Raw genomic sequence first — 13,357 nt, 5'->3', positions numbered from 1 at the left:
ATATATATATATATATTATATAAATAATATTAGACCTATTATGTAATCGCATGCGACTGATTATCTGGTGGTCATGCCTTAAGTCTACACGGAGATTGCAAACGCGACTCGATTCTATTGTTCTCTAGTTTGCGAGGTCATGCAGTGCATTCGCTTGGCTGCAGCAGTGTTCGGTCATAGAGAAAATGTTCTATTTTCTCTATGGTTCGGTTGACTTTATTTGCACAACAAAAGCAGGCAGCTCTCAACGAATCGTCGGGATGGAAGAACAAAGGAAATCTCAGGTCGTTTCCAATCTCCGTGTATAGTTGTCTCAGCTAATACTTTACCTTATTAATGATTATTGCTGTCTATTGTTTAAGATAATAATGATACTTTACCATATATTCCATATATCTATATATAATTTATTTAAATTGTATGAAAAACCAACAGAACCCTTCCGTTTGCCGTAATAAAATACTACAATAATGATATGTATTTAAGTGATAATCCTCCAGGATAATAAATAAAACCCTTTAGCCGGAAGTTCAAAGGATTTGAACGTTGGTTGAATTGGATTATGCCTATATCTAAGCAGTACGGTACTATCTATCACTTCCGCATGCGAACGAATATTTTGCGTTCGAAGAACGTCTTGGAAATTTATCAAAGAGTGGTTAGATACAATTAGAGGTATGTTTGATTGTCTAATAAAACAGACTGATAATACTACCAGATACGAAATGTCTAATGAGTTTGACAACGATAAGCGAATTCTATGGTTCTTCGTTGATGTCATCGTTTCTGTCGCCTGTATTATTTCTATTGTTGGAAACCTACTGATTGTGACTGTTTATCACACTATGAAAAAAATCAGAATACAATCTCGGAGGATTTTAACAATAAATCTTGCTCTTGCGGACACATGGATGGCATTGGCAATGTTCATTATTGCGACTGGGTACTCCTTCGAAGCAACAACTGTAGACGTCAAGAAAGTGTCTTCCAACTTGGTCGTCGTTATTGTTGTTTACACCGTTGGGCATTTTGCTTCGTTTTTTTTACTTTTTCTTCTAGCGGTGGACACATGGAAATCATACCACGATCCTCTATCGTATAACAGAACAACGATGACACAGGAAGATGTCAGGGTGATGTGTGTGATCGTCTGGATTTTCTCTGCGTGTTTATCATCTGCTTTCTTTGTTGACTACGCAGCTGTCTGTGTTCTTTTGGCCTACGACACATTCCTGTTTCTCATGTCAGTTACATTCTCGTGTATACAGTTGTCTGTAGTATGTGCAAGCCAGATACGAAGACGACAACAGAAAAGACAGCAGCAGGTCAGTGTGATAAACAGTTGGCCGGTGATGTGTTTTCCTCATGTGCCTTTTCTCTTATCAATAATTTCCAGCTTGACACTAGTTAGCCATTTTTGAAACTGTCGCCGTTTTATTAGCGATATCTTCTTTTAATACTGTAATAGGGGTTATTGCTATTTTCATGAAATGTTTCGTTGTATTGGCAAATCCATTTATTTATTGGTTTGGTCTGAAGAAATTTAGAGACAGGCTGACAGAAATTGTGAATGGAATCAAAGAACGTATCAAACCAACGGTCGACAGAATGGCATGTTTTTGAAGTCGGCACAGAATGGCATGTTTTTGAAGTCTTAAGAAGAACCTACTGTATAACAAATATAAATAATACATTTGCGTTATTGGAGGACTGTGAGGGAAAGTGCTGGTAGCCCATTCATTTTATGATTTTTTTTGGCTGCTGCAGCTTTGGAGTCATCCTGTAGCACCCACCCACATTGCACTTGAAGTGTTTCTAGACCCAAGGTCATGGTAACACTAAACATTCATTGTTCTATGTATTCCATTCTATTAAAAGCGGCTCACCGTTGGATTTGAATTGAAATAAAATGATTACAACAGAATACGTTGGTACTATACATTCTTGAAATAACTGCTGACGTTATTGGGCGTATTGTTTTTTTTTAGTCAGTGCTTGTACATTATGACCCGGATGATGAAGAAAGTGAGTAATCTCATAATCACCATCAAGGTAATAGGGAGTTTCCGCAAGCTTACGAAAACGATAACGAATACGGTTACGTCATCAATTTTGTTAGAAAACCCTTCCCAACAGTAGCATATATGTCACAACGTAGGCGATTCGTGCCTTTTGCATGAATAAAGGATCATATTCAGGTCGTGCAACATATTGTCAAGAATGTTTCATTCACGAATGGCGATAATGATAATGACGTTCGTATTTGTTATCGTTTTAGTAACTTGCGAAATCTCCCTAATGTCTATAAGTTAACGATATAATTTTGTATATGGAATATAATTTCAAACATGTCTGAAATTCACAAACATATTTAGAAACAAATTAAATCTTTGTCTTTTGTTTACTTAAGACAAAAACAGTAGAACCCCTATAAGGGGACGCCTTCGGGACCAAAAAGTGTCCCCTTAAAAGGGTGTCCTCTGAATAGGGGTAGTGTTAAAAGATACTTTGCTTCGTTTAAATTTGTGGCTGAAAAATTCCCCCTTAATAGGTGTGTTCCCTTAAGAGGGGTGTCCCAAATGAGGGGTTCTATTGTAGACAGATTAGCTAGGTTCACATTCAGAATTTAACGTGATCTGGTGGAACCTCATTGGTGTAGCGTAAATAAATCAGACATTGAAAGATTAGAAAAACTTCAATTACAAATGGCACGATATATCTTTAAAGCCCCTATGAATACGCCCGATCTACATTGTATGGGGAACTTGGATGGATACAGATAAAAACTATGCATGACACTGCAAGAGTTAAATTTTTTAATCGTTTAATTAGTATGGAACCGTATCGTTGGCCAAAAATACTCCTAAATGCAACAATTCAGTTTCAATGTGATCCAAATAACTTCCGTTTCTAATTTGTAAAATGTATTTCTGATCTCTTTATTAAATGTGAATCTGAAGACCTTCTAGTACAATTATCTAATAATCAGGGCAACTACAATTACTGGGTTAATCCATTATTTTTAAAAAGTAAATAAAATAAACAATGAAAACTGGAGAGAGGATATTGAAAGTAAGGCATCACTCACCGACTATTCATTACCTAAAGATACAATTAAATTAGAAAATTATCTATTAGATAAATTGGATTTCGAAGGTGTATCATTGAAATTTAAACTTCGCTCCAATACTTGATAGTAGAATTTCTAGATGGTCTGAAGACAAGAATGGCTTATGTACTCTTTGCAATACAAATAATGAAGAAGACATAAGACACTTCTTATTCTCTTGTCCCACTCTCCTAACGTTTAAAGGAGTTAAATAAACTTGAATATAAATTAAGTAGTCATAACATCGATGTTTGGGATCAATTTTTAAGTGCTAATATTGATATTAAATTAAGCTACGTCCTAGGCTCCACTGCTCTTTCCATGACAAATGAAGTAGAGAAATACTTCGATGAATTTTGTAAAAGTTATGGAAAACGAGCGTGGAGAAAAAGATCTGAATTGAAGCGCTTGCAAACTTTATCGTAGATTAAGTATCTGTATTACTGTCATTTCCTTTTTTTTGTAACTAATTAATTTTGTTTGCCTTAACATTATTGTTGAGTTTGTTGATGGTACAGGTCGGCTCTTCGAAATTTGTGACAGGCAAGGCAGGTTGTATTTCCTTGTCATGTTTTTCGGGGAGCTACTTGTCTCATCAGCAGCACTACTCACTTGTGTTTATTTCATTTTGACTTTAAAGATTCCCTTGTTTTGTTTCGTAATTTTTTTTTTTTTTTTTTTTTTTTTTACTTGTAGCTAAGAATTTTAGCTAATTTGAACGCACCAAATGATTTTGAGTGCCACCGATCTAAAGGTGTATGTTCTAATAAATGTTTGATTGATTGATTGATTGGTTGTGCTTCTGGTAGATCCCAACCTCATTGGTTGTGCTTCTGGTAGTTTTCATGCAACACTGCACGCATTAGCATAAATAGATCATGATGATGGTTTCTATATGAACGGTTTTCTCTTAACATGCTAAAGTTATCATGATAAGTTTATCATAATAACTTATGTGAAAATAGTCAAGGGTGGTTTGTCATTCTGTTTGTATTATACGTACCTCACACATACACACACACACACACCCACACCCACACAGTCGATGACAGTTATAGACCCTGTCGGAACATGTTTCAGGGCCATGCAATGGCTAAGCCAAATAAAAATACTCGGGTTTACTTCTGCGATGAGCATTCTATAAAGTGTGTCGTGATTGTCTTAAAGTTTATAAGTTGTTTGCTACTTTATGGATGTACAGTAGTTCAATTGTGTCTCCAATATTCGATGTTTACAATCGTAACATTTAGTAACATTCGTTTATAATGTTTTTTTTTATTTGCTGGTAGGCTGCGTTTGTAGAAAATTAGCCCATGATTGGATCTAAGAAAGCGGTAATCATATAATAATTTGACTGAGGACAGACTGAGTGACGACTTACCGTCCAGACCAGTGGCAACGCCAGCGGCTGGAGGGGACAGGGGGGGCTTAAGTCCCCACCGGGCAGGTCAAGCCCCCAACCGGACAGAGCTCGTCGGGCAGTCAGACCATTATTAAAACATTATAAAAATAGGCCCACACCAAGCCAACACATGTCTGTCACAATCTGAGAGTGCCAATCCGGCCATCTAGAGGTTGATATTCTTAAAAATATCTCATTTGGGGAGGGGAACCCACCTCTCAACCTCTTCCCCCAGCTCGAGCCTACGAGCTCAAATCCCCCTGTCGGACAACTTAGTTCCCCACAACCCCAGAAAATAATTTTACAGTAACACGAATCTACAAAATATTGGACGAGCCACGCTACAAAAGCCACACATGTGAGAATTCATTATTCAAATTACGTTAGTACAGTGAAGAAGCAGTTGAAGTGAAGTTGAATGTACCACTTCATTAAGTGGAGCTGATACAAACGTTATATAATGGAATAAAATATAATTATTATAAAGTAACCATGTTTATCACTAAAATAAGTCAATACGTGACGAATAGGAATGTGTGTTTATCCATCACAACATGTATAAACAATTTTTTCCATATTCTTTACCAGTAGGCCTCTTACCTGCTCTAACATTATAAACAAAATTATTATTGGTTCATGTTCTTTATTTGAAACGTAATTTGAATTTCACTTGCAAAGGTCTTTCTAAAATTATAGTTTAAGACGTAGCAGTGTTCAGTGTTATGTTTTAGAATATTCTGTTATATATGGCAATACTTGCAGCATTTGGCCGACTGAGCTTCACAGAATGATTATTTTAAAAATACTCCTTGGGGGATCCAGGGGGTGATGTTCGTCGACATCCGGACCCCCTCCCCATCACCATTAACATGTTACAGTGCTTTATAGCTGGCAAAAAAAGTGTACATATGTTGGTTAAATAGTCAGCACTTTTTTTCTTCTTTAGGGATTGGGGGTCATTTATGAGAATAATTTTCAGGCTAAAATTATTGTTGGCTTTTAAGGCTATCAAAAGATAAGAGGGTTACAAGAAGACAGAAGACGGTTCTCCAAGTCATTTAAACTTATGCTATTTAAACAGGAGTTCCCTTCTTTTGGCACCAACTCCTGCAAATATCTGGACCCGCCCCAGTGGCCTATAATAATAATAATAATAATAATAATAATAATAATAATAATATAATAATAATAATAAATAATAATAATAATGAAAATAATAATAATAATAATAATAATAATATAATAATAATAATAATAATAAATAATAATAATAATGAAAATAATAATAATAATATTAATAATTATAAAAATAATAATAATAATAATAATGAAAATAATAATAATAATAATATTTATAATAATAATAATAATAATAATAATAATAATAATAAAAATAATAATAATTATAATAGCAATAATAATGATGATGATGATTATCACCTCTAGATGGCCGGACATGGCACTCCCAGACCTAAATTTTATTAATAGTTTCCGTTTTTTTCTCCATTTTTTTAATTAAAAAAATTATGGGGTCCCGGGCTGACTCGGCCCGATTGAATTTTTTATTTTATTTTTTAATTCATTTATTAAGCGCTATTCACATAGCGCTTTGACAAAAAGTCAACATTACAATTCAATAATGAAACACCCCCCCCCCCCAGCACAGCAAACAGGTCAGCAATGACAAAAGGCAATACAAATTCTAAACATCAATCACAAGAAAGGACATAAACCCCAAGCACAGCGAAACAGATTAACAATGAACAAAGGCCAAAACAAAGAGGAAAAACTCCCGCCATTGATATTGTTGTTCATTTTTCATTATGATGTCAATGGATCTTCAAACTCTACTATTACGCCTTATCATTAATAATGTTTGCAAGTTAGTCATATTCACATAAAATATCAATGCATTATTAGATGTTTTTAAAACTGAATTGTTATCTGCAGTGTCTTATCCAGTTGTCATGGGGGAAGGAGATGCGTGGGTTTGTATAGAATACACAGCGGGGTCAAGGGGACGTGTCGGTTGGACAGCTTTGGTGAGATTATTTTAGTCTTCAATCAATTTCAGACCCCCACGCTGTGATAAGACTAGTTAATATTCCCATTAATATTTAGAGTTTCCCATTAATATTTAGAACTGTCCATCTCCCTTCCCCCCCCCCCCACCACCAGAAACACACACCGTTTGTAGAGACTCGGGTACTTTGCTCCCTTGAAGCCCAGGGGTGGGGGAGGGAGTCTTTTTAAAAACTGAAAATGATTGATTTGGATAATAATTTATGAACCACAATTTTATAAAATTCAATTCAACAAAGTTGGGTGTTCACATTATCTCAATCTCTTCTTAGTACTATGCAAACTCAATACCCCATGGATACGGGCCTAAATAAAACTGGGCACACTGCACTGAAGACCTCGGCCGACACTGTGATTTCATTAAAGATAACAACACGACGAGGTGATGGGCGTGCGCGACGGGACTTTTCGCCCTACCACCAACAGCGGCGGCCGGCGTCGTCAAACGCTCACAGACAGCGGAGATGGATTTGACGGTCTTGTGGCCGTCGTACGACAATTGTGTAAAGCCTGTCTCACATTATCGCGACCTTACAATGCAACCGTACCGACCTACGGTCGTATCTGACCAGAAGCAGGACCTGGCGACCAGTACCGACCACTATATTTTTTTCAATATGTTAAAAACTCCGCGACCATCGACGACTCTCACTTCTACACGAGCAAGTTGCTCATAGCAGCTTTCACACTGGTCGGTGTCGGTCGTATCGTGATAGTGTGAGAGTTGCTTAAGTCTTTGCACGCTTTGCCTGAGACCAGTAATAAGGGGGAAACAACCCGAAATTTATTCCTAGGTATATTGCGTTGACGACAAACCAAATTGGAAAAATGCAAATTTATGTAAAACAATTTCAACGTATCGTCATGATGTACTCACTTTAAATTAGGGAATTTTTGCAGGGGCAATTGTATCAGTACACTTGCAATATAATTTAAAACAAAAACGCGCCGTACGTGAAGGACAATTTGCAACTTTTTCCCGTTCCCGTACAGACAACAATTTGTTCGGAACTTGTCATAAAAATCAACGATTTATTTGATGGTAATACCAGTATTTTTAAACCATGGAGGAATTAGTTTATTTAAACTGTAAATCAACTTACTGGCTTACAGTGCATCAGAAACGCGGTCTGAATTTCGGTTCAATGGTTGGTGGTTAATACCGTCTGTTTATGAGCTAAAAAGAATATTAACTTAAAAATTAAAAATCTGAATGAGAAAAAAAAAATGCCCGAACATGTAAATAATGCATTTCCTGTAATTAACAAAGACCCTTATAGATGGTTATCAATTCGTTATGGATTTTTAGCTCCGAATGAGCTCGGCTGATTGATCTTGATTAATATATCTTTTTTGTATGGGCGGCCTTTAGGGTCCTCGTCTGATTGATTGATAGATCTTTTTTTTTGTGTGGGCGGCCGTTAAGGCCAATATATACTACTGCCTCTATATACTGCCCTCTTCGGAGCTTTCGCGATTACGAGAACTTGTTTTTGTAAAAACCGAAAGGTTCACTGATTCTAGACTGCGGTCTGTGATCAATCCCACTCCCCCCGCCTTGGCAACTCTATTTCGAATTCCTGGATCCGCCAGCGGTACTATTAAAAATGTAATCTACAAAATTTGTTAATCAGCAATCTATCGTTTCGGCACTAAAGTTACCATAGTAATAAAAAAAATCGAAGCTGCGATCCATACACACCACCGGAAGTCCAGTAAATAGTCCGTTTTTGCACAGTCCCCAGGCAATATGACTATCCACACCTGTGGGTATAGGCTTACCGTTCGTATTTTGGGCACTGGTACTAAACCACTAGTACTCATACACTTGTAATGTTCTATAATAGCAACAAAGTATTTTCGAGGAAAAACTAACCGGTGATCGAGATCAGTGATGTAATGACGTTAATGTCGTTGCCCAGTAGATCGATCTCAATAATACGATAATTAATAGCGCCCTCGCAATGTGCTTCCTGAAGGGGGCGTGTCCTTGAGGGTTTATAATGTCTGTATCCAAAGCTAGAGGGTCTCTCAGTTTGCATTTTATTGGTCAAACAAACGGTTAGCTTATTATACTCTATACAACAACATACGTTATGAATAACAGCTCCAGTCAGCCAGGTAGGCTCGTCTTACTACTATTTTCAGTCGTTATACTCTTTCATATATTCACTCTTTTTCCACATTGTTTATTTACTCTCATAGTACAAATTTGTAACCGAATTTCTTCTAGCCTGTTGTTTATAACCGTTCATGTCTAACTATTACCTTGTTGTGTAAAGCACCTATGTATATATATATATGTATATATATATATATGTATATATATATGTATGTATATATATATATCTATGTATATTTATATATGTATATATATTTATGTGTATATGTATGTAAGTATGTATGTTTGTATATATACAAGATGCGTTTGATCGTGTTACGTAAGAAATTACTGTGATACGTGAAGTACTAAACTATGTTTATTTATATAAGCCTATCATGCTTTGTTTTTTCAGATTATGATTTACCAATTCCCCCTGGATATTTGAAACCCGCAACGACAACATTCGTTGTCATCGGTATTTTACTCAACCTAATCGTGATATGTGCATCATCATTTGTTGTTGTTACCAATAAACACTCTAGACCATCCAGCATAAAGTCACACAGGGCCGTAAGGATAAGACCATATGTTTATTTTTATCCCATGTTATTCGCAGTAGCTAACATCGTCTTCTTAGGCTACGAATTTCTATTTCTTCCTTTTTGGTCTCCGTATAACATCAGTACAATACCATGTAAAATTCGAAGTTCAATGGAGTACATTCTACACAGTGTGTTAATCTACTGCATTGTTGCCCTATGTTGCCATGTGTTCTCTGCTACACGAAACCGTACATTGACGGTAACACCAGTCATCAAACATCGATTTATAATACTGTTGATCATTATTTTATTGTCTATCGTAAACGGCGTGCCAATAATGATTTGGGAAAGCAAAGTGGAGTGCTACACTAGGCCTAATTACTGTTTCTGCCGCAAGTGGAATTCCGACACATGATTTGCATATGTTTTCGTCGTATACTTTACAACCATGGTCTACTTTCTGCCACTGTTGATCATCACTATATTGTACTTGATGGTTGTATACCTCCTTTATCGAAGTTCGTCCGCTTGTGGGGTTATCAAGAGAAAAAAATCGTCCACGGCAGAGAAGAGAGCAATTGCCAAACGAAGAAAACTTGCCTATGCTAGTATAATCTTAGCTATCTCGTTCATTGTGTCGTATTTTCCAACATCATTCTGTCAGATTGTATATGAGTATAACTATGACCTATTTTTGAAGTTGGGTGTGTTTATAGAAGCTCCTGCGGTCGGGCTAATTCTCCATACATGCGTCGTTCCAATCGTATGGTGTATTACCACCAATTACCGACGATATGTTAAAAAGTACTTTAAACTGAGTCTTTGTGTTAGTGATACGTCTTGCGATTCCTCGTCCGACCCGACTCTCATCATTTAAATGAAATAAATAATAATTTATGTCGATAAATGTATGATAAACGGGAATTGGATGGGAAAGAGAAAAGATAAACGGGAATTGGATGGGAAAGATAAAAGGGGAAGGTTTTCTACTATAAACCTCACAAATGTTTCAGGTACAAATGTTGAGATTATTATAACCCCAATGATAAAAAATCATATCTACAGAACGTTGCGCGCCGATCGATGGGGGGCTGGTGAGACACTCTCCCATCCTTCACTATTCACCATTTTGTTTGTGGTTAAAGCCCCACTTTTCAGAGCAAGTTGAAAAATAGCTAATCAGTAGATAATAAATCAGATAAACCATCTTATTTTATGAAGGTTAATAGGCACAAATGATAAAAGGCCTATCACGGGCTGTGGGCGTTTCATATTTTGCGTTTGCTCGCTGGTTAATCTTCTATATATATATATATATATATATTGTCAATATTTATATCAATTGAGAATTAAACTTTAAACAAAAAGTCAAAACTTCCCTATCTGTATTATCATCCTAAATAGAGGAATAATAATAATAATAATAATAATAATAATAATAATAATATAATAATAATAATAATAATAATAATAATAATAATAATAATAATAATAATAATAATAATAATAATAATAATAATAATAAATACAACATACCGGTATTACATTAAAGGAAGTAGGCCCTCTATCGACATTTCTGTTGCACAGTTAAGAACACGTATTTAGAACGTTACCGTACTTAATATAAACACATTTCTTCTTCAGATTTTATGTCCGCTGAAATTGAATACTAAAGGCAATTTGCTAAAAACTTTTCACTTTGTAGCCTTACATTATATTTTCATTATGCCCCATAAAACGGTTACGTGTACAGAGCACCCTCCAATTCGCGACTACTAATTCCGAGATCCCTCTAATTCGATACCACTTTTTACTAAATAACAATCTTTAATCATTTAACACAAAGCTAACCATTTAATTGAAGACCAAACCTTGCAACTTTAAATTTTATAGTCAGGGGGACGAGAGCTAAAAACGGACGTATGTAAGATTTTTTTTTCTTGAATCAAATGTGAGTTTATATACATACAACTTTTATTGTGTGACTTTAACACTTTAAGCTTACTTTCTTATTTAGGTCTTATCTCTTTTTATTGTATAATAGCCCATTTTGTATAATTTGTCATTGTATTGTACTGTACGTGTGCAAGTCAAATATAAAGATAACCAATTCATTGAATTTGCCTTAAAAATTTTATACGGTAGTTTGTTCATTTAGGCCTTACAAAATTTTACATCTTATTATATAATTATTTTATAAGTAGTTATTTAGTTATTAATTTTTTTCTTTTTACTTTTGTGCACTTGAGGAAAAAATAGGCAGTACACTGCATATAAAATTACATTTAGGCCTACGATTTTTAGTTATTTTTACTCAACTTTGCATGCGATCTTCACGAAAGTTTTGTTAGACTATTCTATTTAACGATATGGGTAATATCACATACTTATATTATGAAATACCTTTTTAAATGTAAATGCGTTAATAGTGTATTTTAAACGTACACACTTTAAATTATGGAATTTTTGCAGGGGCAATTGTATCAGTACACTTGCAATATAATTTAAAACAAAAACGCGCCGCCGTCGCGTGACGGATAATTTGCAATACTTTTTCCCGTTCCCATACAGACAACAATCTGTTCGGAACGTCATAAATATCAACGATTTATTTGATGGTAATACTAGCATCTTTAAACTATGGAGGAATTAGTTTATTTAAACTGTAAATCAACTTACTGGCTTACAGTGCATCAGACACGCGGTCCGAATTTCGGTTGGATTCGATGTGAATGCTTTGATTTTAATTAATCTGTATATTATGGTTGGTGGTTAATACCGTCTGTTTATGAGCTAAAAAGAATATTAACTTAAAAATTAAAAATCTGAATGAGAAAAAAAAATGCCCGAACATGTAAATAATGCATTTCCTGTAATTAACAAAGACCCTTATAGTTGGTTATCAATTCGTTATGGATTTTTAGCTCCGATGATCTCGACTGATTGATCTTGATTAATATATCTTTTTTGTATGGGCGGCCGTTAGGGTCCTCGTCTAATTGATTGATAGATTGTTTTTTGTGTGGACGGCCGTTAAGGCCAATATATATACTACTGCCTCTATATACTGCCCTCTTCGGAGCTTTCGCGATTACGAGAACTTGTTTTTGTAAAAACCGAAAGGTCCACTGATTCTAGACTGCGGTCTGTGATCAATCCCACTACCCCCGCCTTGGCAACTCTATTTCGAATTCCTGGATCCGCCAGCGGTACTATTAAAAATGTAATCTACAATATTTGTTAATCAGCAATCTATCGTTTCGGCACTAAAGTTGCCATAGTAATAAAAAAAAAATCGAAGCTGCGATCCATACACACCACCAGAAGTCCAGTAAATAGTCCGTTTTTGCACAGTCCCCAGGCAATATGACTATCCTGGCACACCTGTGGGTATAGGCCTACCGCTCGTATTTTGGGCACTGGTACTAAACCACTAGTACTCACACACTTGTAATGTTCTATAATAGCAACAAAGTATTTTCGAGGAAAAACTAACCGGTGATCGAGATCAGTGATGTAATGACGTTAATGTCGTTGCCCAATAGATCGATCTCAATAATGCGATAATTAATAGCGCCCTCGCAATGTGCTTCCTGAAGGGGGTGTGTCCTTGAGGGTTTATAATGTCTGTATCCAAAGCTAGAGGGTCTCTCAGTTTGCATTTCGGGTCAAACAAACGGTTAGCTTATTATACTCTATACAACAACATGAATAACAGCTCCAGTCAGTCAGGTAGGCTCGTCTTACTACTATTTTCAGTCTTTATACTCTTTCATATTATACTCTTTTTCCACTTGTTTATTTACTCTCATAGTACAAATTTGTAACCGAATTTCTTCTAGCCTGTTGTTTATAACCATTCATGTCTAACTATTACCTTGTTGTGGAAAGCACCCTCTCAACTATCTGAATTTTCCTACCTTTATTCACTCGTCACTGAGGAAGATCTAGTGTTGTCCGGTTCTATTTCTTGCTCTTAAATTTATTTTTTTTTAGATTCTGATAATCAAGATCCATTGTTTCCCACAGGATTAATTATATAGGCCTATATATATATATATATATATATATATATATGTGTGTGTGTGTGTGTGTGTATATATGTATATATATATTTA

At 35.5% G+C, this 13,357-nt stretch overlaps 1 protein-coding gene across 2 annotated transcripts; it reads left to right on the top strand.

The window, feature by feature from the left end:
- Positions 1–213: 213 nt before the first annotated feature.
- On the top strand, positions 214–3,756 carry LOC117109709. Of its 2 annotated transcripts, none has more exons than XM_033252094.1 (2): positions 214–1,325; positions 1,540–1,977. In XM_033252094.1, exons 1-2 carry the CDS (start codon positions 678–680, stop codon positions 1,621–1,623), a joined length of 732 nt encoding a protein of 243 aa, XP_033107985.1. In that variant the 5' UTR covers positions 214–677; the 3' UTR covers positions 1,624–1,977. The 2 variants fall into 2 exon arrangements, with proteins under 2 accessions (XP_033107985.1, XP_033107986.1); XM_033252095.1 differs by lacking the exon at positions 1,540–1,977 and adding an exon at positions 1,989–3,756 and having other exon boundaries at positions 215–1,325.
- The last annotated feature ends 9,601 nt before the right edge of the window (positions 3,757–13,357 follow it).

This window comes from Anneissia japonica, unplaced genomic scaffold, assembly GCF_011630105.1.
Source record: "Anneissia japonica isolate Jap-2015-1 unplaced genomic scaffold, ASM1163010v1 scaffold3782_len1007564_cov172, whole genome shotgun sequence".
NCBI classification, from domain to species: domain Eukaryota; kingdom Metazoa; phylum Echinodermata; class Crinoidea; order Comatulida; family Comatulidae; genus Anneissia; species Anneissia japonica.
Note: the sequence above shows the minus strand (reverse complement) of the source record. Positions and strands in the feature narration are given on the sequence as shown.

What these genes read in the sequence shown, in the direction of transcription:
- LOC117109709 (XM_033252094.1), top strand. Translation starts at nt 678, where the DNA reads ATGTTTGATTGTCTAATAAAACAGACTGATAATACTACCAGATACGAA. An exon ending in AACAGAAAAGACAGCAGCAG is followed by an intron (nt 1,326 to 1,539) that starts GTCAGTGTGATA and finishes TTTGGTCTGAAG; the next exon opens with AAATTTAGAGACAGGCTGAC.